This window comes from Panthera pardus, unplaced genomic scaffold (assembly GCF_024362965.1).
Source record: "Panthera pardus isolate Hobbes unplaced genomic scaffold, ASM2436296v1 HiC_scaffold_24, whole genome shotgun sequence".
Taxonomy (NCBI): domain Eukaryota; kingdom Metazoa; phylum Chordata; class Mammalia; order Carnivora; family Felidae; genus Panthera; species Panthera pardus.
Genome location: NW_026526810.1, coordinates 46,560,214 through 46,586,042, shown reverse-complemented (window position 1 = coordinate 46,586,042; position 25,829 = coordinate 46,560,214). Strand labels below are relative to the sequence as shown.

Genomic DNA, 25,829 nt, shown 5'->3' with positions numbered 1-25,829 from the left:
GTGAGCTCTTTATTATACCTGCTTGGAGGGAGACCTGTTCAACTTACTACCCCTCTTTCTCCTAGGTATGCACATTTTCCCATAGAGCAAACCTTATGGAGGAAAACTTGGCTTCTGAGTGGCTCACAGCAGCTGTCCTAGCATAACATGCTGTAGCTGAACCATAGCTCAGTCATTCCAAACAAGTTCACAAGAATGCAAACAAAATGTTGGGCTATAGCCCATTCCTAGGATAAAGCTCCTCAATTTCTATGATGACAGGAAGCAGACCAGAAGGGTCCTTCCCATGAAAGGACCTTCAAGAAGTCTCCCCTTCATTGTGTGGGAAGATAAAGGAAGGCTGATATATAAGCCTCTTTTTTCAATGCAAGAGAGATGCAAATAAGAAAATATGTGGTCACAGGTTTATTCCCCTGACTAATGAATGAAAGCATCTGATGAGAGAATTATGAAAGCAGATTCATCCCCAGATAAAAGAACATATACTGCCATATTTCTAGGGATTTCTCAAGTCCGTACAATGGCAATACCCCAAGCAGCAAAAGCCTTACTAAAATCCACAGCTGAAAGTATTTAGGAGGAATTGGGAGGCCTTTTCCAGGTTTGGAACACTTTTGAGTCTTTAATAAACATTTGTTGTTGTTGAGGAAAGTCAGTTAAGAAAAACATTCCAGTTTTGATTGCACATAGTCAACAGACCCAAAAACACGTCTCATTTCGGTGTCATAATAAACAGGATTTTTAAAAATCCAGGGCTGGCAACTGATGCCATGAGTACAATTTGAGTGGCTTTATGTAGTGGAGCTACTGTAAGCTCCCTTAGCAGGAGAATGCCACCTTGGGCCTGCAGAGATAAAGTAGAGATGCAGAAAGCGGCCAGCAGGAAGAGTAAGAGGCACTTCCCCTCCCTCACTGCCTCCATCATGTAGTCTTTCCAGGACCCACTGCCTGCTGACAAATAATAGAAGAAGCTACAGAGTATAAACAGAAATGATTGCAGTATCTCCAAGAAACCTTTTCCAAAAGGATTACCTGACCTTTGCAAACTACAAAATTAACAGCAGAGAGGGGTGGGGGGCTTTGTTTCATCTACTTCCCCCACTTTAAAGTTGATTAATACACACAAGGATGGGCATGACTGAGGTGAAGATAAAGAAAGAAAAATTAAACATTGGGGATCTAGCACCCGCCAAGCAATGAGGGCCCAAGCACCCCTTAAGAATAAGATCATGATGTCAGTGGCTGCTCACACAGGGGGGCCACCCAGACTATTTCCAGAGCAGTGATGCTGTCCTCTGCCGTCAACCCAGAGCAGCACCTTGTGTGGAACAGATGCACCATGCTCATCCAACCTGGAGAGATGCAGACTGCCCATGCATATCTCAGGAAGGACTCCCCCATAGCCAACTCTGGGCAGTCATCTGTACCTGCAAATATAACCATTCCAAAACACCAGCTGGTGTTTCTCAGGATGCAGCCCCTCAGGATTATCTTCTCATTGTTGAGGGAGTGCTTGCTGTCCTTCCAAGAGAGAACCCCTGTGAATTTATCTAATTTGTTGTTAGGCGCCTCACAGACAACAGTCCCTGTAAAAAAAAACAAAAACAAAACTTGTTTATGACTCACCTCAAACTCTCTTTGGAAATCCACAGTACTGTGTTACCACCCTGCTTCTAATACACAGGATATTTTTCCTTTTTTTAGACAGTGCAATGTTATGTACACAAGATTGTACTAGAAAAAACAAGCTTGACGGGGGCGGGAGGCGAGGTGAGGAGGTGGGGCGATGAATACAAAGATGGAAATCTATTAAGTGTTTTTAACACAGCTTTCCGCATTATTCAAATAACAATAGAAACCTTGAGATCCATGGGTTGGTTTTTTTTTTTCCTTAAATAAAAATCATTTACCTGTACTTCTAGTTTGTAACAATGATTTCTGAAAAGATAAAGCAGGGACTGTCCTAAAGGTCTTTCTTACACTCTTTTTACTTACTGTGAACTTTTACAGAGGTTAAGATGGCATACTTCCAGTTTCACAACCAAAGTCAATCAGGCCTTTCTAGGCTCAGAATTTCGGGGGTCCTACTATATCCCCCCACCAAGAAACCTGGACCTTGTTTGCCACATGTGCCTGAGAATGCATGTGATTCTTTTCAGCTGTTGTAGGCTTCTTATCTTGATTAGATGCAGAGTTCTGGGGCCTCTCAAAGCCACCATATAACTTGTCCCAAACTGACCAGAATATGTTTCCAGTTTTTTTTTTTTTTTTTTTTACTTCCAGGCCTATTCCAAACCAAGGGTATGCCCATTCCAAATCAATAAATCAATTCGTTCCATTATTTCAGTAAGAAAATACACTTTCAGGGTGGGGGTTCTTTTGACAGAAAAAGAAACCAGAAATAATCTTGTATGGACCTTTTCACAAAATACAACTATTAGATTAAATGCATTTGCACTGCAAACTGCTGGGGTTAAACTTCAATAAGTAATGAGTACCAAGACTTGAAAGACAGAGGGAGAGAGGGCAAAAAGGGAAAGGAATTAAAAAGAGAGGTGGTGGGGAGATCCAAACAGGGCTCAAACCCAAGTCGGCAGTGAGATTAGCACCTCTCAAGAACAATAAAAATACACGTGTTTAATCAAAGCCAAAGGGAACATACAAAGTGGCATTTGGAAAATACAAAAGGAAGTCTTCCGCACTGACTGGAGAGAAAGGAGACCAGCCCAGCCTACAGAGCCTCTGTAGTTCTCTGTCACACCACTCACCCAGCACCTGAACCTAGAGGCTTCTTACACAGACACCCTTCCTTCCTATGATGATAACTTTTGCTTTTAAAACTCTTAGAGGTGACAGCAGCCAGTTTTCACATGGCCTGATGACTCCTGGCCAACCAGATTACTAACATTGGATCTTGCATGAAAAACAAAAAAATAAACAAAAAACAGAAAGGAGAGAGGGCCTCGGGGCCTAAGGACTGCTTTTTCCAAACTCCTTTTTCCTTTCCCCAGTTATAACAAAGGTGCTGCCTGAATAGCCCCCACTTGGGCATTCACTAGCGTCTTCCTGGACATCCACCACTTATAGAGAGTACTGGCAGGATGATTTGGGTGAGGTTAAATAACCTGCACAAAGTCATTTTTTATACAAAGGGAAGTGGCTAAATTCTGGTTGCTCCCATTATGGCCTATCACTGATATTAAAAAGTAAATTAAAGTTGATTTCAACTGGCCCAAGTTGTTTGGACAATTATGTTGTGGAAGAGGGGACTTTTTCTAAATTCTAAGAACTCAAAGTCTTTTCCTCTTGACCAATAATTTTCATTCCTAAATTTTATAGAACTTTGAATTGAGTATCGCCAGCAAAACTTGCATAAAATATTGGGTTGATAGCAACCCTTAAAGCTTATTCCAGTTTCTTGACCCAAGACTCAATTTCTCAAGTCTTCAAAGTTGGCCACCAAAAAAACATAAATAAATAAAAATGTGTTTTGGGCAAAAACAACATGATACACAGTCCCTGCCAATAGAAATATAAAAAACAGGCTCATTTGATCATTTTTATTGTCGCAAGCAAAGACTGACATGGAGACAAATACAGCCTTGAACATGTTGGCTCACTCCTCCCTGGCCCCAAGGCTCTTCCAACTTCTGGCCTGACACCAAGGGTGTGGTTCTAGACAGGAACAGGCAGTAAGGCCAAGGGGTTCTGCCTTGGTTCTTGGAGGCCAACCCCCAGTTCAGCCTTTCTCAAAGAGTGTGGTCCTACTGATTTAAGTACTAAATACAGAGCCTGGTCAAAACAAAGTGGTGGGAACAAAGCCAAAGTACATTTTCTTTTTTTTCTTTTTTGTCTTCAGAAGTACTCAGCTTCCCCTTTCTTAGCCTTGTTAGCATAAAACAAAAGCTTCCTAACTTTTTCTTCCCTTTTCCAAAAAAAGGTAAATAGTTTCCTCTCAAGAGAGCACTGTATTCACGTTGTATCCCCATAGCCTACCATACTGCCTACATAATAAGATCTTAGTGCGTATTTGTTGTAGAGATGGAAAAAAATTTCCTATGGTTTCCAAAGAGAAGGTGGGAATTGAGATGGGTGCTAGAGTAGATTTAAGATGAATGAAAGAAGAGGATTTATTTCCATGGTGATAATGATAAAAGAGGAGTGGAAGACCTAGGAGGCTAGCCACCATCATGGGCTTAGGTTGACCTAACTCTAACAAGATACAAACATATCTGAGAACTCTAGGCGGGGAAAGGGGGAACCTTAAAGCACATCAGAAGCAAACAAATAGGTACCCTAGCCATAAAGCATAATAAAGACTAAGGAAAAACTTTAGGACCCTTCTTCCTTTTGCTAATAGTACTGGAAAAGAGTTGGAGGCAGTAAACAGTCAGTTAGACAATGAATGAGAAAACAATTTAGGAAAAATAGTATTTTTTTCTCAGATGGTTATTCACTATAAACATGTTTAGAGCACAAAGTCATCTTTAATGCGCAATGAAACAACTGGGACAAAGATCATGTCAATGAGGAGATAGAAATATAATCAGACTAGCTAGTTTTATGTTTTCCCCTCTGAGGAGAACAGATATGAAAGCAGATAGCAATTCACCCAGTTCACAGTCACACAGAAATATTCTAGGTCCATCCTAGACAAAATCCACAAGATTTTATTCTCACCCTTCCTCAGGACTCTAAATTTAGTCATCTGAGTTGTTGGTTAATAACCAACCTAATAACTTTTTTTACCTAAAGCATTTACCTCCAAATGGAAATCTATAGTTTATCATGAAAATGGAAGTCAATACCCAATATTCCATGATTCTCCAGAGAAGTTGGCTTTCGTGATGTATATTATTATTAGCATTATTTCTTGATTATCTGCACTGCAACTCTTTAATAAGACAAATTATCTACTGAGTAAGACATCATCATTGCTGTTAAAGAGTTTCTCCAGCCAAGAGTTTCTGAGTTTAGGAGACTGACCATTAATTGTTGCCCTGATGATGTGATAAATTTTTTTTTCTTAAAAGAAGAGTGTCACCTTCCTATTTTCTAAAGCCTCTTCATTCTTCAAACTTCAAGCCTCAGCCACCCATCATCACTACCATAATAGCCATATCAATACCAGCAGTAAAAAGGGAAGCTGTTCTTCTTGCCTTTAGATGGAATATATGTCTCCTACAATCATATCAGCTATGCTGTTGGGCTGTGCCTCTGTCCAGGTGAATGGGAAACTATCTGGTAAGTAAAAAGTCATAAGATGTTGACCAAGCCTTTTTTTTTTTAACAAAAAAGAGATGTTTGTTTTTGTGTATTTTAATTACACACATGCTATTCTTTATAAAGGACCATAAAATACACCAAGATTCCTGAAATAAAGAGTCAACCTTTCCCTGGTTCGGAACTCAGTATTAACAGTCATACAAAATATGTAAACTTGTCATAAACTGCAAAAAAACAGATCTCAGTCCAGTCAGTAACAATATGCAACAGATTCTTAAACACATTTGCACAATTTATATCCAGCACTTTCCCCAAGGCATAAAAATGTCTAGTCTACAAATGTATAACTGAAAACTATCTCCAGCTACTTATTTATAAAAAGCTTTTCAATTCCCGTAAAACTTTAACATGAAAAATCAAGGCCTGCTCTATTTTTAGACTTGTTACAATATTAGATCAACTTATTTATTTTTCCTTACAAAATTCAACAGACTATTTATCAATTATTTTCTGATGTTAGAAATGTATAAAAACATTTATATAAAAAATTTTTAAATAAATAGATTTACCTACCAAAACCCAAAACACTGTCTTGCATGTACTGGTCTCTATATTTAGCCAACTCTTCTATAAACTCTTGTCAGGGATCCTGACATTCAAGATCACTGAGAACATTGCTGCTTTTTAAAAATATGATGATGTCATCTGAGTCCTAGGTATACTTGATCTCTGGTAATTAATTTTGTGCCTTTCAATTTAGAGTATTCTTAAAATTTATTTCTTATCCTGATCAGGAGCTAGGTTGTCATGCTAATTCCCCTACTTCTCCAATGCTGACTTTCTGCTTGTAGTTCACAGCCTCTTGTGGCCTTCCATAAAATAGGCTTTGCCAGCAGTCTTGGGCTCATATTCTGGCTCCTCCATTTAGTAACCATGTGCCATTGGGAAAATTATTCAATTTTTCTGAATCTCAAATTCCTTGCCCATAAATTAGAGGCAGTAATAATCTCTTCCTCTCAAGGCTATAAGGATTTAATAAGATAATGTGTACAGTTACTTAGCACAATGCCTGGTATATAGTGAGTGTGTTTATGTGTCAACAACGTGCTTAAGGCCTGAGAACTGTAGGACCTTTGCCAAACTAAATTTGGCTCATTCTTTGGGAATGAGCACTTGTTCAAATGTCTTCCCTGCCGGGCTATCAGCTCTGTGAAAGCAAGGCCTAGGTCTGATTTATTAACCACTGTATCTGCAGGCTTAGCAAGCCCCTGGTCATTGTGTTAAATGTATTTTTTACTGAGTAAATGGACAGATGACTGAGTGAATGAAGAAAGAATGAATGAAAGTTTCATGCCATGCCCAAGGAGGTTACTAGCAAGACACTGTCCTCGGGTTTAGGTGCAAAAGTGAGGAGGCAGGAAGACTTATGAGGGATATCCTAAGGCCCTAGCCATCTCAGTTTTGAGTCTTGGTGTCCCCCATGAGGACTTCTCTAGGAATATGAGTGGGAAACTCAGGTCTCCAAATACTTGGAAGATGTGCACTTACGATTCAAAAACAAAAACTGTAGTTTGGTGCTAGAGAAAGTATTTTGGCAAAGTCTCAGAAGAAAAACCACACAGTAACTAGAAGCAAAAATAACACCATACCCAGATTTGCCCAGAAGTCACAAGCTAAAAGATATACTTAGCACAGACAGAGAGCATGGGAAAGGGCGTGCCTCACATGTCTGTGTCATCTATTAGACCATGCCACAGCTAGGCAGGGCACTTCCAAATGTACACTATGTTGATATCATGCTTTTAGCTTAAACTAAAGGATGCAATATGTGGTTTCACTTCCCACGACTCAAGGAAGGTTTTTCTAGTCATCAGAGGAAAACCTGAAATCTAGTGATAAACCATTATGACAACGGTGAATAAAGACAAAAAAAGGGGAGGGGCTAAAGAAAGGAATGGAGGAGAAAAGGTATCAAAGGAAACTAGATAATACATGTGGAGATATCCTCTAATCCTACACACTTCCCACTGCATCTTGTGCCTAGGAGATGCTTAATAAATGGATTTCATTACTTAATTAATATGGAGAGAGCAATGAAAACAGAATCGGTGAAGAATTACAGAAAATGAGATAATGTATGCTGGGAGACAGCACATGTAAGCTAACACAAAGGGTGTAAGAGGAAGATGGAAATAGATTAGTAATAAATGGAGGGATGGGAGGAGAGAAACGGGTAGAGAAATGTGTGCTTATAGTATAGAGGGTTCGAATATGTGTGTCAGAGGCAGGGAAAGACTGAAATGAACATGTCTAAACTAGGGTTTGGAAAGAATGGAGTAGAGGAAAAGTTGAAGGCTTTAAGAAAGCAAGAGCTTTAATGGGAAGGATTTAGTGTTTATTAACTATCCCAACACTTTCAAAGACTTTCCATACCACATCTTGCATCACCTTTCTGGTCTTTAAATGTAGCTGCTAACAGGGAAAATATAATTTGTATATTGTGTCTAGTTTATTTCCCCTTAATCCCTCTAGTTATTCCAAGATGCTTTCTTGGAAATAGGAAATCATATTTTAATATAAAGTTCAATTCAAAATATTGCCTTAAACTTTAAGGTAGATTTAAATTCAACACAAAATTCAAGAACAAAAGAGTAAATTCAACAGAAATCTGGTCCTTAGTTCAGTTCTAAACTGAAAAGTGACCACAGTTTAAGTATAAATGATTTCTAAATAGAGAGGTTTGTGTTGCCTTTGAGAAAACAATTATGTTAAAGATTTGATGAGTTACTTATGCTCCATGAAGCAAATTCAAGCCACATCTAGTATGTAATAATTATTAATGTACTTTAAAAACAAATTGTATGAAATATTTTTAAAAACTGTTTTCATAAAGAGGCAAGTCCCTTAACCTTTCAGGATACCCCAGCTACATGAAAGAAACTATTTTAGGTGAGGAAATGTCTTCTGGCTTCAGCCTGAGCAGCACCACTTTTATTGACTTACATGTGGTGCCTATGTGTTAAATTTTGTTTGAAAAAATATTCTGAGATGAAGACCTTATAAAATCACCACAACAGATAAGCCCTCTCTCAGCCACCTGCCCTCCAGGAGCAGGGTACCCAGCACTCTTGCTTCATCCTTCAAGTTCCCATCAGGAAGTTTCTACCTCACCCCATTCTTCCACCCACCATTCCCAATCACTTGACCTTAGGCCCTTCCTTTGCCTTCCCCTGTCTTTCTGGGGCCTCATGTTGATCCTGCCCCCCATTTCTGGCATTTGCAACCATTTATTCATGCACTGAACAAGTATTTATCTAGCACCTATTATGTGCAAGGCATTGTTCTAGGAACTTGGCATATAACAGTGAGCAAAACAAAGATCCCCATGTGGCTTACACTGCAGCAAGCAGAGATGAACAATAAATAATAAACAGAAAATAAATAAGTTATAGAGTATGCCAGATGGTGATATGTGCTATGAGAAAAAGAAAAAGCCAAACAGGGTAGAAGAGATAGAGAGTAAGAGGAGTCATACTCTGACTGAGAAGGAGGATTCTTGGCCCCATTCCTACAGTTGCATGTAAGAAATCAACCTAATCCACCCTGGCCCTTGATGCACTATCCTGGCCTTGACCTATGATCAGAATTCTTGGAGGGTATGGTAAAGACAGCACTCAACAAATGTATCTGCTTGTTATTTCCCAGCCTCCCTTGCATTTGGGCCAGGCCCATGTGACTCACACTGGTCAACAAAATGTCAAAGGAAGAAGCAGTTAAAAGTCAGTGTGTCCTTGCTTTAGTGTGGTGACCTTAGAGGCCATTAGTCTAGGCACCATGGCTATAAGATGGAAAAGGCCGCCTGACCTACATCAGAATATGACATGCACAAGAAAAAAACTTTTACTGTTTACACCGCTAAGATTTCTTAGTGTCTGAACTGAATCACAGTATGAAAAAAGTGAAGTGGGCAATTATAACAATAATTTTCTGCTTTTTTATGGTAAAGAAGACTAAAAAGCAGGAATTTTTACCTCCTCGTAGATTGATAGAGGAATAAAGGTACAATTCTGCCAGGAAAGAAATGAGTAATGGTAAATTATATTTAGGTTGCCCTTTTAGGACTCCATAAATATTCTATGAAATATTTTAAGCAAGTATTTTGATTCATGAAAAGAATTTACTTTCCTTGGATTCAAAGAACAGTAAATTTTCATTGAAAAAATTACTTAGTAGAAAATGTATAATTTGTTTTACTCCAATCAAAGTATTTCTTGGGCCATTTAAAGTTTCCTGGCTATTCCCCTGACTTAAATCTCAAACTGGAGGAATATTTTTTTCTATAAACATTTATTATAACAGCACACATTTAATAGAGATGAAAATATTAACAGCCTCTAGACAGAGTTTATAAGCAAATGCAAAGTACAGGCAATATAAACTCTAAGCGGTGCACTGGGGAAATTTGACAATTTAAAATTCACCAGTGCTTTAACTCATAGGATCATGCTAGGACGCCTGACCACATTTTCCTTTAAATAGACTCCAAAGAAAATATTTGGAAGACCGTCTCAAACTCAAAGATTCATTAATAAATAAAACCAGTCTATATGGAAATATTTGTGTTCAAGGACAGACATACAAATGTGTAAAGCAAGAGACCACTGAACCCAAAGATTCTCCCATAGCCTATTCTGGTGCCTATAGCCCTACTGTTAATGGTTCTTTCCTTTTACTCTTGAAGGATTTTGCTTCTCTGTGACAACTTTAACAGAAAATAACAAGACATAGGTGGAACAGAACAGGCAGAGGAGATGGTTTCCCATGCTGAGAAGAAGGGACTGAGTTGAGTGGTGTGAAAGTTGTGATAAGGAAACCATGGTCTCAAAGAGCAACAGCTGACCGACTTACTAATAAATCAGAATTTTCTTCCTGAACACCTACTACCTTTAAGACATTATGCCAGGCACTATGCAAGATACAGAAATATATGAGGCTGGATTATTTTCTTGGCAAACTTTGCAGTCTAGTATTTGGTCTTTGTCATGGAGCCAAAGAATAGATGAATGGTTAGACTTAGAGCTAGAAGTACAAGTATGGCTTGTGTTCATCCACAGCAAATCTGCACAGGACCCCAGGGAGGCCAAGGTCAGGCAAAGGAAGGGTATTGTGGGACTAAAGGAAATGAGATCTACAGAAGAGGAAACAAGGATGAAATGAACAATGAACTAATAAAGCCATTCTCCCCTTGGTAAACATTTTTACTCTTTTGCATGAGATTACAGGCTTTGATGCCTGCAGAATTTTATGTCCTTCCACCAAGTAAAAAGAAACATGAATTAAATTTCCGATAATTATTTCATTACATTACTTTTTGGTTTTGTGATTTTTGTTTGTCTGTTTTAAACACTTACCATCAAACTTTGCAAGTCTGCTAATATCTGCTCCAAGTTCTGAGGTAACTGATAGTGCATGGCGGACTTTCAGGTTCGTTTCCCTATGAAATTAATTGACACAACATGAATTTTTACATGGAACAGCCCAATAGCATCTTACATAAAGTAATCAGGCAGGTGCAGCACATGCAAAACCCAACATAAGAGATTCAAGAAACTCCCTTCAAATGTCATTCACACCTCTCACAATGTCTCAGTAAAGTGGACAGGGCTTTGCATGCTCCCGAGAGTTGGCATTCCACCCATGGCACATCTGCATAACAACACAGTAATCTGTTTTGTTATTTGAAAGAACAGAGTACATAATAAATATGGTTTCATTCGAACCTACTCAGACATCATGCATGAGTTACAAAACACATTAGGAATGGGAACACAGTTGCCAAATAAAGGAGGCCAGTATCACTCTGGAGTCTACTATCTACATGAGAATTTTACTTGTAAAAGATGGTCATGGCTAATTTCACAGTAGCTGCAATTTAAATGGGAAGGGGAATATAGCTTTCTGCCCTGTGGAGAATCAAGCCCAAAATCCCACAAGTCTGGAATCATACAACCAGACAGGAACTCAGCAGGTCGTAGTGAGCTGGTCATCTTCTTTCAGGCAGAACCACAGATACATTGGACAGATGGCCCTGTGGTCCTCATGAAATGACCAGTTGTGAAGATTCTATGGCCATTACTCACATCTCGCATGTAAGGGCTTGACATGCTGGTTTTCTCACTGAGTTCAACCTAGTTTTCTTCTACTGTAGCTTAACATCATTGGTCAGAGTTCTTTTGTGGAAATGTTTAGTAGTGAGTTCACTCAGTCAGCAAATACTGATTGAATACATACCATAGTCACCCATGAGATTCAGTGCGGCCCCACAAGGGTTACTGTTCTCTTGAGGGAAAGAAGTGGTAGGTAAAAAGCAAGTATCACCATTTGGAATGACAAACCATGAAATAACTGAATTCAGAGAACCAAGAAGCAGGTACTTGAGAGGGCATTTAATCTAAAATTCCCATAAAGGAGTTTCACAATGATATGACAGCATGAAACCAATTCAAGGAGTACCCCCTTGGTGAAATAGCTTTCTGTAGGAGACACTAAGTTGGATATATAATTGCAGTTACCTTGTTTAAAACTAATCTCATGGCTCAGTCTTTGCCAAATCTATCAACTCCTAAGAGGCAGAAATGAGTAGGGGTTGAGATACTCAAGAAGAGCTTCAAACTGAGGTAGAAATTGAGCTGGGCTTGAAGAACAAGAGTGAGATAGTGGCATTGAGGCCAAAGGGCCAATGTGCCCATCGTTTAAGCAAACTTATATTAGGCAGTGGCACCAGTTAAGCAAGACAGCCATCGTTCCTTAACCTAGCTCTACACAACGTGTCATTCATCAAGGTTTATCATCTTTTTAAGCTACTTCCTCAGAATTCTCTCCAGCATCTCACGTCCATCTTCAGATGTGTAAACTAAAAGGGAAAAGTAATCCCCAAGACTCCTAATTAATAGTGTTGTGTCATGCCATAGTCTTCTTCCTATGCCTCAGTATCTTGGCTTCAAACTTCAAAATGACTTTCAGCATAAGAAATAATACACAAAGATCCTGTATACCCTTTCCTTAGTTTCCCCAACAGCAACATTTTGCAAAACTGTATCACGATGTCACAATATCACAATGGACACCGATACAGTCAAGATGGGGAACACTGACATCACATATAGCCACACACACTTCCCTGCCTCCTCCAACCACTAATCAGTGGTCCCTTTCTATCATTTTGCCAATTCAAGAATGCTACATAAATGGACCTTTGGGATGTGACCTTTTGGGATTGGCTTTTTTACTCATCATAATTCTCTGAAGATTTATCCATGTTGTTGAATGCATCAATAGCATTCCTTTTTATTGCTCAATAGTGTTCTACGGTATGGATATACCACCGTTTGTTCAACCTGTTGAAGGATATCCACGTTGTTTCTAATTTTTGGATGTTACACATAAAGCTGCCATAAACATTTGTGTACGAGTTTTTGTGTACCTTAAGTCTTTATTTCCATGGTATAAATGTACAGGAGTGAAATTACTGGGTTGTCTGGTAGTTGCATGTTTAGCTTTTTAAGAAACTGCCAAACTATTTTCCAGAGTGATTGTAGTATTTTACATTCCCATCAGCAATATGTGAGTGATCATGTTTCTCTAAATCCTTGCCAGCATTTGGAGCTGTCACTATTTTTAATTTTAGCCATTCTGATAGGTATGTACTGACATCTCATTGTGGTTTTAATTTTAATGTCCCAAAGGACTAATGATGTTGAACATCTTTTTATGTGTTTATTGGCCATCTGTATGTCATCTCTGGTGAAATGTCCCTTCATATCATTTGCTAATTTACTAATTAGATTGTTTTCTTAATATTGAGTTTTCAGCATTTTTCAAATGTTCAAGATAAAAATATTTTGTCAGACAGACAGTTTGCAAATATTTTCTCCTAGTCCGTAGTTTGTTTTTTTCATCCTGTTAACAAGGCCTTTTGCACAGTTACAATTTTTAATGTGAGGAAGTCTGATTTATCCAATTTTCCTTTTATGAATTATATGCTTTTTGTGTCAAGTCTAAGACCTCTTTGACTAGCTCTAGATCTTGAAGATTTTCTCCTACGGTATTCTCTAAAAGTTTTATAGCTTTATGTTTTACATTTGAATTCAATTTCCTTAAAAGTTACAGGGCAATTCAAATTGTCTATTTCACATTGAGTTTGTTGTGGTACTTTGTGTTGTGATGAAGTGGTCTTTTTCATCTAAGTTGTTAAATATGTATGTATAAAACTGCTTGGAGGATTTTCTCAACCTTCTGGCATCTTCATGATCTGTCATAATATCCCCTGGTTCATTCATGATATTGCTATTTTGTGTCTTTTTTTTTCTTTTTCAGTGTTCCTAAGGTTTATCAAATTTATTGATGTATTCAAAGAATCAGCTCTTTGTTTCATCGATTTTTCTCTTTTTGTTTTCTGCTTTCAAGTTCACTGATTTCTGCTCTTATCTTCATCTGCTTCCTTCTGTTTGCTTTGGGTTTATACTGTTATTTTAGAGGTTCTTGGGATGGGATATTGCATTATTGATTTGAGATTCTTTTTTTCTTTTCAAGTGTATGCATATAGTGCCATAAATTTCCCTCTCAGCACTATTTTAGCTACTGCCTAAATCAAGGGTAGGACCACCCAGGCCAAATAGACATAGATCTATTTAACTCACTGTTTCTCAAAGAAAATAAATTCAAGAGAAAAGACAGAGCTTTCTACAGATCCACAAAGTAATTAACAAATAATAGAATTTGCAAGTTATATTCCTAGTTGTTCCAAGAAAATTAAGTGAAAAATAAGATTTAGGTTAAGTCCTGTTCCTAAAGCTATTACTGTTAAACTAAAAATGAATCTAATTCATTATTCTGACTTTAATAACTTACCCATCAAGCTCAGCAGTTTCAATATAACAGAGGCCATGTGGCTCACTACTTGATAGGAGAAGCAGATCAGCCTATTTAAAAAAAAATCATCAAGAACACTTGAGAAGGGAAGAGTGGTTGAAAGCCTTCTATGTTGGATCCTCCCTCCACTACTTACTAATGAGCCAGGAGTGCCTTAGGAAAAAAAAATGAGAGAGGTAAAATCCTGTTCCACTTTTCTGCTACATGCCTCAAATACAACCTTCCCTCTACTTCTCTGTTCCTGTTGAGCACACCCCTTGAATATCAGAATATAAGCAAGGGCTAGGGGGTATCATATAAATTTATAGCCACTTCATTTACTTTTTTGTTTGCAAAAATATATATAAAATTCTACTTTCTTGTCTTGATAAATACTAATGGAAAATATACAACTTTCCCCAATAAGTAAGATCATTTTAATTCCCTAGTATTATCCTTTAAGAGTAGGGGGTAGGCAAAGCTGATGGGGAAAAGACAGAAGTAAAGTAGGAGGAAATTGAAAATCACAGAAAAAATAAGGCAGGCACGGAAAATTTTAAAAAAGAAAAAAAATAAAAACATTTAAAAAAGAAAAAGATGATGGGTATAAATAAGGGAAAAGATAATATAAAACAGGGGCTAAGCAAGAGGCAAGACAGAATAGAAAATGCTCTAAATGACAGCAGACAACATCCAGAAACTAAGTAGTTGGTCTTTCACAGAAATAAATCATTCTGTTCAGCTGTCCATTTGAGCTTTAAAAATGACCTTTCACAATTCAGTTTTAGAATTCTGGCTGCTTCCTATACTGGGGAATCGTTCATTTCAAATTTCATTTTTAAATAAGGGTTTTTATGAAATTCTGAAAGATTTGAAGATCTAAAATGAATTCACTAAAATTCTAACAATTACTTTGACACATTAGCCTAACAAGTGTGTCGCACTGTTTGAATGTACAATTGGCATTCCAAATCTGTGCAATTTTCTTACCTTTGTTTTTTCAATTATTAGAATTGTCTCATTCTCAAGTCCTGGAGGTTTGGGTTTTTTAATGTTTGGAGAGAGGGGAGGGGAGGGGAGGGGAGGGGAGGGGAGGGGAGGGGAGGGGAGGGCAGAGAGAGAGAGAAAGAAAGAAAGAAAGAAAGAAAGAAAGAAAGAAAGAAAGAAAGAAAGAAAGAAAGAGAATCCCAGCCAGGCTCCACACTATCAGCTTGGAGCCCAAAATGGGACTCGATCCCACAAACTATGGGATCATGCCCTGAGAGAAAATCAAGAGTCAGATGTTTAACGGACTGAGCCACCCAAGCACCCCAAGTCCTGGAGATTAAATTTATAATCAACCCATTCATTTCATTGCCTCAAGCTTTTTTATTTCCAACTCAAATATAGGCAAGGGGTGTCTGTGTGTGGGTACACATGTGCATGTTCAGTTTTGTTTCAATTGTGACAAAACAGAATTAAGAAACAACTCAGTGACAAGCCCCTAAAGCTATAAATGGGTTTATATTATCAAGACTCCTCTTCAGCTCCAATACAAGAGTCACAGAGGCCTGAGGAGGCAAAAATTATTTTCTGACTAATCACAACGTGCCTACAGCAAACCCACCATAGAGAGAATATGTAAAGAGTTGTACACCATTCTTGAGCCAAAATTACCCACTATGTTTTTAAAGAGAAAAAAATGTTTTTGAAAATTTACCTTGGTCTTACTTCTCACAATTTAAATATCAGCGAATATGATAGCAGTATAACTTCATGTTCTTTGGGCCTATGCCTCTCCTCCCTTGAGCTTAATAGGATCATTTTACACAAAATCCAGAATGCTCGATCATCATCTGTGACTGAAAACAGTTATGAAGTACAGAGAAAGATCTTGATTTGTATCTAGAGCGACTTCTCTTCTAAACTGTACAGTAAGACTGATTCAACATTCCTATTTAATATTGAGTTTAGCAGCTTAATACTTATAGTTTTGTTAGACAAAGGGAGGAGTCATCCACTGCTGGCTCAGAACATGTGACTGAGGCACCACCATTTGGCAAGTGGATTCTCTCCTGAACAGTAACTCAACTTCCTAAAGGCTGTGACTGAGAATTAGAAAGCCCACAGGTTCTAAGCAAACATCTGCCCTGACTACCTCCTGGGAAGTTGGGACAACTACCTTCCTACCTTCAACCTTCCCCACTCTTCCTGTCCCTTCTGTTGTCATCTTTTTCTTTGATGACTTCTGAACCTTGCTCCTGCTTCCCTATTCCCTGATCTCTGCATGCCCTTCATTCATCCCTATTCTCCCTGCCCCACTGACTGAGCTTTGGTGTTCCTTTTTGCTCCCTTGAAGTTTTTAAATTCATTATAGTTGAGAAGGAAATGTGAAGGGGCAGGACCAAGAGGGGGCATGCAGAGAAATAAGTGGTCTGCCCACTCACAATCATGCAGCACTCCTATTTCCAGGTGCACTCAGTAAGAATTCTGAAAAGAAAAGGAGAAGAGAGATGCAATAACAGCCCTGTCAGTCCCTGGTCATCATGCTTTTGTCAGAGGTTCTGGGCCAGACGTGGAGGAACATAAGGGAGGTCTTAGAGCCCAACCAGCCCGTGACTCAGTCCCAGACCAGGCCTCCTGAAGCTGACCCCTTCAGTATCTGCCAGGGTACCCAATTCTTAGTGGATCCAGAAACTTGTGTTTGAGTTGCAGGGGTTTGTAACACCAGTGTTCAGTGAGAGCTTACTCCCACAGAAATCCTGTAGTGTAGGTCCTGTTGTTATTCCCACTTCACAGATGAGCAAAGTGAGGCCCAGAGAGGTTCAGTAACTTGTTTGAGGCCACAAGTGACACATGAATCCGGGCAATTTAAGGTGAGAATACTAAAATGAATAAAAACCTCTTTCCTTCAAGGATTTTATAGTTTAGTAAAGGCAGAATACAATACAGGTTCTAAAGGTCTTATTACCAAAGTGCTATGGGGGAGTGCAAATGAGGTAGAGTACATCAGGTTGGTAGCCAACGAATGGCTTTATGGAAGATTCTGGATGGAATAACGGGAGGTCTCCCCAGGCAGAGACATGAGCAGGAGTTAAGAACAGAGAAAGAGGGGCATCTGCGTGGCTCAGTCAGCTGAGCATCTGACTTCCACTCAGGTCATGATCTCCCGGTTTGTGAGTTCAAGCCCCACGTCAGGCTCTGTACTGACAGCTTGGAGCCTGAGGCCTGCTTCACATTCTGTGTCTCCTTCTCTCTCTACCCCTCCCCCACTCATATTCTCTCTCTCTCTCTCTCTCTCTCTCTCTCTCTCAAAAATAGACATTAAAAAGAAAAAAAAAAAAAAACAACAACAACAACAAGGAAATGAAAGCACATTTATTGGAACTCACAAATGTGCCAGGAAAATAGTCGTTAATTCCTACCAAAAACATCTTCCTCAGATACCATTTGTACTTTCTTCTCTCAATTATTGGTGACTTTTCCCCATGTCCTGCCAAGAGAAGTTCAACTATGTCCCCCAAGGATGAAGCAGTGTTTTCCAACACAATGCCCTTTCCTCCACCTTCCACATACAACAAAAAGCCCAAGCAATTGCTTCATAGAAACCTTAAACAAATACTTCAATCAGAGGAAACTTAAGAATCCACTGAACACCTTTGAGTTCTCACAACCAACAACACTGTCCTCATAGATTGATTAGGCATAATTAATGTTTGCTGAATTGAAGAATTCAGAATAAAGCAAAATCTCAAGCAATGAGAACACCTAAAAGCTGTACAATTCTTTAAGAGTTTATAAAACAAAGAGTTTATAAAACTCTCCACAATTCTATCACTTTATTCTTTCAACAATCCTGTGAGAAGATAATATTGTTCCTGTTGTGTGAATAAGAAATGTGGGAAATTTATCTCTGGCCCCACAAGCAGTAGATGAACTAAATTAATTCATGTAACATCCATAGCCTTTACAAAGTCATGGTGAGAGCTTTGTCACTTTTAAAAGGTCCTAAGGGATTTAACGCCCTGCTCATGCCACACAGTTTAAAGGGCAGAGCTAGAACTAGAATTTATAACTCTGTTCCCAGATGTATACTCTTTCCTCTGGGTGGCTACAAAATCACTGGACCAGGACAAACAGAAAGTGTTTTGTTTTGTTTTGCTTTGTTGGTGTTTAAAAACCAAAACCACAATGGTTAAGAATAGTGGGATATTAACCCCATAACCTGATGAAAAGATAAATTTGTAGAATTAATTGGAATGTCCTATCTGAATCTCCCTATTAAGTCATTCTGGTACATGGAGCTCCTAATCTTCTTTACTATCTACAATATTATCTTTTACTTTTGTAGTCCCCAAATAAAAATCCAAAATGGCTCATGCAGTATGAGTACACTTATAGGAAAATAGGTTTGATACAGACAAGAATCAGGATGGAGTTGTAAAAATGAAAATGTGTAAGATTGTGGGTGATATTTTTATTTAACGTTTAAATTTCAGATCAAACAAATGCATGTTGAGTGTCTACTAACATGTATTAGATACATCTAAAACATGTTTTTAATAATTAACTATTTGAGAAGAATAAGAAAAGGATGGAAGAAAGGAGAAAAGGAGAATAATAATGATCATAGCTTTTACTTACTTTACTAATTTTTACTTTCTTTAGTCAAAAAGAATCCTTACCTTGTATATTTCACCCCCCCAAATGAATAATTGCTTATAGACAAAACACTGACCATGTATTTTTTTCTAATGTAGAAAATGGCATGCTACCACCTCTCTATACTTTAGCAAGAAGCTTCTTTTTCAGTGCAGCTTACACAAATGTTTTAAAAAAAACTTCCTCTGGAAATTTTCAACTTTCCACTGTCTCACATATTTTTAAAAGTGAAAGAGGGCTTATTTACAACAATTAGTGTGAAGCAAGTAATTCTGACTTGAAGCTATAAAATTTTAAATAACAAAGAGGGCAATGAGACCACCACATGGCCTCTCTAGAAGGGACTAAGGTGCTGCAAAAAATGATACGAGATGCCCTGATGGGTGAGAGAGCCAAAGCCCACCCTTGGTCAGTACTGGAGTTGAGGTCAGATTCATCTTTCTAGTTCTTTAATTTCTAAAGGTGATATTTCCAATTCAGGTAGCAGACGAATGCCTTTGTTTTAAAACAAAACCTTTACTGTTGTAAACACCTAAAAAATGAATGCCTTTCTTCTAGGGGGATGGAGACAGTAGAGGAAGAGAGGACACTCGTTCAAATGTTCAAATATGGTCATGTCCAGTAAGGGGTTTATTTCTACCACCAGGTAGGAAAATGAAAATAAAACAAGGTTACTGCTGTCAAGTAAAGGAGGAAGGTGTGCCTGGCTCCCAGGGTCCAAGTTCTGGCACTAATAAAGACCTTTGCAGTGTGTTTGTCTGACCATTTACTTGGTTCTTCTTATGCAAGCCAATCTCATTGCAGTAAGTGAATCACACTCTTCATTTTCCCCTCCTGGTCCCAAAATTAAACTAGGAGCTCTGGAAGTTCAGCCCAAACATGTTTTAAAATTTCTTTTTAAGTGAGGAGTAGTGAGGGTTCCTTGTCTGGAAAACAAAGGTAACTTCTGAATATGCCAGCTAATTAGCCATCGCAGGCAAGCTCCTTTCCTTGCTTAAAATAGAATAAGCTGACATAAATTAATTTAGAATTCTAAGTATGAACAACTAGAGGTTATGCATCAGAATTAGGTACAACATTCTGTGGTCACTTCACTTCCAGCACCCAAGCCTGAAGACCCTAACTTAGGAAACCCAGGTTCAAGGCAATTGGGATGACTTTTAACGGGGTAAGGAGCCAGCATATGGTAGCAATTAGGAGTGGAGTTAAAATCCAGATGGCCTGTGTTTAACTCCTAGCTCTCCTATTGGCAAGCTATTTGATGGCACTGTTTTCTCATCTGTAAAATGGGAACAATAATAGAACAACCTGCCTTCCTTGAGCTAATGTAAAGATTAAATGAGCTAATCCTCAGGGAGCAGGAGGCATATTCATACTTCTAAATTATTATAGCAGTTCACCCATAAAAACATTGGCCCTTAGAAAAAGTTTTGTAGATGCCAAGTAGCTGGACAGACATAGAAAAATTCTGAAACAAAGTGAGATAATCAAGAGACACTACAGAGTTTTGGCATTTGAAGAACTCCTTTCTTCACTTATCCAAAGATTAAACCAATAGAACTATAATTATAGGAATCAGACCAAGATCAATGGAGATAAACACATCATTCTTGTTATTAATAAAGTTGCTGGAGACCAGGCTATAGGTCTGTGGGCCAAATGGGCTTGCTAATACTTGATCCCTGTTAGGTTCACCTAGCTGTAGATAAAGGGAGCTCTAAACTACCTGGACCTTCCAAGCACCTCCACCACCAGGATTTGCTTTTGTAAAATTGTTGGAATGAAAGAGCAGGGCTGAATGTACTGTGAACACAGGCAGAGCCCAAAGAGAAGAGGAAGGAAGGAGGCTCTGGGTCATGGGCACCACTCCCTGCCCCCAAACCCAGCAATCACAGAAGTCACTCCTGGGAGAGGGATGTGGGCAAGGTAGTACAAAAAGCTCAAAAGATTATTTTGGTGCTGCCCCTCCAAGTGAAAATGTAAAGAACTGGATGTAGAGAAGAGTGGAGAATAAGCATTCCCATCCCATCATGTAGCCACAATAAAAAGGCCACATCTGTGCCATCCAATCAAGCAGCCCCAAGTCACATATAGCTATCTAAATCTAAATGTTTTTAAAAATCAAAATTAATTAAAATTTAATAAAATTTTAGGGGCACCTGGGTGGCTCAGTTGGTTGGGCGTCCAACTTTGGCTCAGGTCATGATCTCATGGTCCACAAGTTCGAGCCCGGAGCCTGCTTCGGATTCTGTGTCTCCCTCTCTCTCTCTGCCCCTCCCCCACTCAAGCTCTCTCAAATAAACATTTTAAAAAAATTTTTAATTGAAATTAAATAAAATTTTAAATTCAGTTCCTCAGTTGCACTGGTCACATTTTATGCGCTCAGTGTCCACACGGGGCTGTTGGCTGTCACACTGGACAGCACAAATATACAGTCCCATCACTGCAGAAAGTTCTTTTTTTTTTTTTAAGTTTATTTATTTTGAGACAGAGAGAGAGGGAGAGAAAGAGGGAGTGGGGGAGGGGAGAGAGAGGGAGAATCCCAAGCAGGCTCTGCATTGTCAGCACAGAGCCTGCTGAGGGGCTGAAACCCACAAACTTCAAGATCATGACTTGAGCTGAAATCAAGACTCAGATGCTTAACCAACGGAGCCACCCAGGCACCTCTCACTGCAGGAAGTTCTACTGGACAGTGCTGGGACACATGGATCACTGACTTCATGGAAATTTGTCTAAATGTGTGATTCATTTTAAACCAACGCTAATGAAACACCTATTGAACTGGTCTTCTTTCACCTGATGTGTGCACTTACACTTGCCTTCCATGCATCATTCCACAGACAGTTTTGCAAAAGCAAAGCAAGCACATGTACCATAACATAGAAAATATAACTAAGTGAAGAATAAAGATGAGGGGAAATACAAATTAGAATATCAAGGCCAGAGGGCAAGGTGGAGCACAGATAAGTTACCCAGGAGGTCCTATAGAGTTAGGAGATTTGGGACATATGGTTGATTTCTGCCTTTCTTGGATTCACCCCAAAGAATGTGATAAATGAACACACTAGAATATAGATTAGTGAACAAGTGATTTCAGTCTAATATTTATCCTTGTTAGAGCACATACAGGGGGCTCTTTAAATACACTGTTTTTATGAATACATGAAGTGGGAATATGTCTAGCATTGCCACTGAAATATTCAATTGTAAATAAAATAATAGTTACATGTGTGGCACACTTTAATTTTTTCTAATTCCATTATAATCTAGTGCCATTCCTGGGACAAAGTAGTTGCCAAACATTTTTTTGAATGCACACATCTTAGAATTCCACATATGCCAGTGTTTTTAAAAAGTGAAGGTTAATCATCTAGTTGCACCAAAACTTTTTCACTGTAATCATTTTAATTGAACGCAGAACTAAATTAAGTTACATGAAGACTTTTCTTCTTAAGCAAAGAATCCTGAATATATGTGACCTTTTCTTAGAACACACAGATGTATATTAGTATCCCATTGAGCCAGAACACTCCGAATTTTCAAAGTTTATATCCATTTTCCCCTCTGTCTTCTCTCTTGCAAAAGACTGACATTTATTCATTCAGCCATCACTTGCTGTCTGCCCACCATGACCCAACATGGCACTAGGTGTGAGAGACCAGCCAGATCAATGTGCTCTTTGCCTTCAAGAACCCTGTAGTCATCTCAGTTCAGACAGAGAATTAGCACACAGGACTGGAAGGGATCTTTGGGATGATATAGTGGTCTGGCACCTTGATTGACACATGAAGAAACCATAGGCAGAGAAGATATAGTGCTGTCACAGAAGGAATGGAGCAGACTCAGTTCTAACCCAATTCACTTCACTGCCCTTACACTACACAGGTATCCCCAACTTTTTGAAAGTTTTCATTACACCACTTCAAGAAAGAACTATTTCAGTACTTGTTTTCACTAACCAAAAGAAATATGAAAAGGATTTTTACCTTTATGAAAGGAAGGAAAAGCAAAAGTAGCATACAAGTTTGTAGTGAACCCTTACAGAAGTAGTGTGCACCTGAGAGCAAGAGAGTCCCCACCAAGCTCCTTCTCCCAGAACTATCCTCAGCATCTCAGTGTCTAGCCTCCAAAGCTTTGAACTGTCTGTGAGCATCTGTGCTTTATCTTGACTTATTTTGTGCATCATTAGCAAGATGTGTCTTAAGGTATCAGAAAGGCCTAAGAGAGATTATTTTGGGGGCCTGGGAATACTCAAAAAAGTTCTCCATATGAATTAAGGGTAAGAGTCTTTGATTTATGCTATATTGGCTTATTGAGGGTTTCACAGGACCACTCTACTTTCAGATAACAAAAGATACCTGTATCTGTCTGCATCTTTCCTACAGGTTAGAACCAGCAGATGCCACTCCCTAGTGTATTGCTGCTAATCTTTAATGAGCTGGAAAATAAGCTGGATAAGCTAATTTGAGTTGTGTCTAATCTAACAACATGGGGCTAGGGGTGCCAACCCCCACTCAGTCAAAAATCCATGAAGTGTAACTTTTGACTCCCAAAAAACTTAACTACTAATACCCTACCAACCAGAGGCTTAATGATAACATTAACAGTCAATTAATACTTATTTTGGTAGTTATATGTATTATACACTATATGCTTACCATAAAGTAAGCTAGAGAAAAGAAAATGCTAAGAAAATCATCAGGAGAAAATACATTTGTAGTACTGTATAGTGTGTGTGTATATATATATATATATATATATATATATATATGTATATGGAAAAATATAAATATAGTGTGTATACACACACACACACACACACACACACACACACACACACACAGAAAAAACCTACCGGTAAGGGCAGGGACAGGGGGGTGACCCACTCAGTTCAAACCCATGTTGATCAAGTGTCAACTGTAAACTGTGAGAACCTGGCATATCGTCCTACGTATAAGGAGTCTAGGCCACAGTATATGGACTTTGAGACCTCTCTTTTGGCTGTGCCAACCCCTTTGTACTTATTTTTGGTTCTCGGCTATTTTCCAAAGAATCGATGTTGTCAGGGACATAAACACTTCTCCATTTAGCGGGTGAGCTCTTTTGTAAATGGTCTGACCACTGAGTAGTCTTCTTAACATAGGCTGTTCCAAAGGATCAGTATACGCAGACAGTGCATTAATGAAAGAAGACTATTTCTGAAAGTGAATCTTTAGGAGTCTCAACTGAGTTATTCTTATTTTTTTTAACATTTATTTTTGAGGGGGGGGGTGGTGAGAAAGGGAATGGCAGAGAGAGAGAGGGACAGAGGATTCTAAGGGGCTCTGCGCTGACAGCAGACAGCAGACAGCCTGATGCAGGGCTCAAACTCAGGAAAGGCGAGATCATGACCTGCGCTGGAGTTTGATGTTCAACCGACTGAGCCACCCAAGTGCCCCACAACTGAATTATTCTTGTAAAGAGATCTTGGGGTCACTCCTTTTTCCTATAGGAAAATGCCTCAGATTTAATGAAGGACACAACTTGATACATAAAACTGTACTGAACACAAATTTTCATAACGAATATGTATTTGACATAAAGACTACAATAACTTGAACTTTCAATCTCTCATATGGTTAGTTTTCTTGCCCTTTATTTAATGTGAACTACAGTTCATCACATATATTTTAGTCATTGAAGTGACCCCTTGAATTTTATCAAGGAAATTGTAACATAGGAAGCTTGAGAATATAAATTATAGTACATTTGATAGGCAAAGCAAAATGTCATAAATAGCATTTTATTAGTTCAGACCAATAGAAATTTTTTATTGTGATTATTCAGGAAGAAGCATACATTTTTTTGTCCTCTGGTTATCTTCTTCAACTATATTGCAAATTAACAGTAATAATCCTATTATTAAGGGATAGTATTCAAAATATGTGAGAAAAAACTGTTCTTAAAGTACTGGAGCATTTTAAAATCTTTTATATGAAATGATAGCTTCATTTAAAATCTTCTGTGTCTATTGATTGAAAATATCACAAAGGAGGGCGTCTGGGTGGCTCAGTTGGTTAAGCATATGACTCTTGATTTCGGCTCAGGTCATGATCTCAGAGTTCCTAGGATCAAGCCCTGTGTTGGGCTCCACGTTGGGCATAGAGCCTGCTTAACATTCCCTCTCTCCCTTACCTTCTCCCTCTGCCACTCCCCTCCTCTCTCTCTCTCTCTCAAAAAAAGAAAAAAGATCACAAAGGAAATAGACGAAGAGATAATCACTCAGGCTATCAAAGTAATTAATTAATGTGTCTTTTTCAACATTTTATAATTGAGACTTTTTAGTAATACATTCTGGTATTCTTTTCTTAATTATTATTAATTAGTACAGATTTACCAAATTTTCAAATGTAAATACTTCAGTACATATGCTATTTTAACCTGAGATAAATTCTTTAAATTGTACTAAATACTCACAGCAACAAACTGGTTATTTTCTAATTTAACGATGTCTCCCACTTTGACATTCATCCATTTTTCATTCTGCAGTCTAAGAACAAAAACAAAATAAATTTTTTAATTAACAAAGAAGAATCAAGGAAATGTATTCACAATGAAACATCATATAACAGAAGACTTTCCTACAGTGCAAAATTCAAAGGACCTTATATAACTAAGTCTTTTACCTGAGTGATGTGGGAACTAAAGCCCAGAGAGGTCAAGTGATTTGCTCAAGGATACCCAGTGAGTTGGGGGTATCCCTAGGATTAAACTCAAGATGCCTAACTTGGCTGTGTGCTCCATGGTGTCACCACCCCATGGTGCCAGCTTTGTATACCAGCTATTAACTCTTGCTTCCATTTCCTTGGCCAAAACATCAGCTGGTTGGGCTGGGGGCAGGGGTGAAGAGCGGGTAGCAATAAATTTAGTCATTATCATTCTTCTCAGACTCTACATTAATAAATATAGAAATAAAACATCACTTCCATTGTCTCAGAATTCTATTTAACTGGAGGCAAAACAAAGTGGTCCAAGGCAATAGCTACAATGCAAGTAAGAGGAAAAGAATAAAA

General features: G+C 38.5%; 1 protein-coding gene across 7 annotated transcripts in view; it reads right to left on the bottom strand.

Annotated features, from left to right (window-relative positions):
• The window catches only part of ATP8B4 (ATPase phospholipid transporting 8B4 (putative)), a 253,329-nt gene that overhangs the window by 100,768 nt on the left and 126,732 nt on the right, over positions 1–25,829 (bottom strand). For all 7 annotated transcript variants that reach the window (XM_019442149.2, XM_019442151.2, XM_019442152.2 and 4 more), the window contains exons 7-10: positions 25,234–25,306; positions 14,137–14,207; positions 10,638–10,720; positions 1,428–1,586 (exon numbers count right to left, since the gene is read on the bottom strand). In XM_019442149.2, coding sequence (XP_019297694.1) covers positions 1,428–1,586; positions 10,638–10,720; positions 14,137–14,207; positions 25,234–25,306 — 386 coding nt within the window. The remainder of the gene's footprint in view (positions 1–1,427; positions 1,587–10,637; positions 10,721–14,136; positions 14,208–25,233; positions 25,307–25,829) is intronic.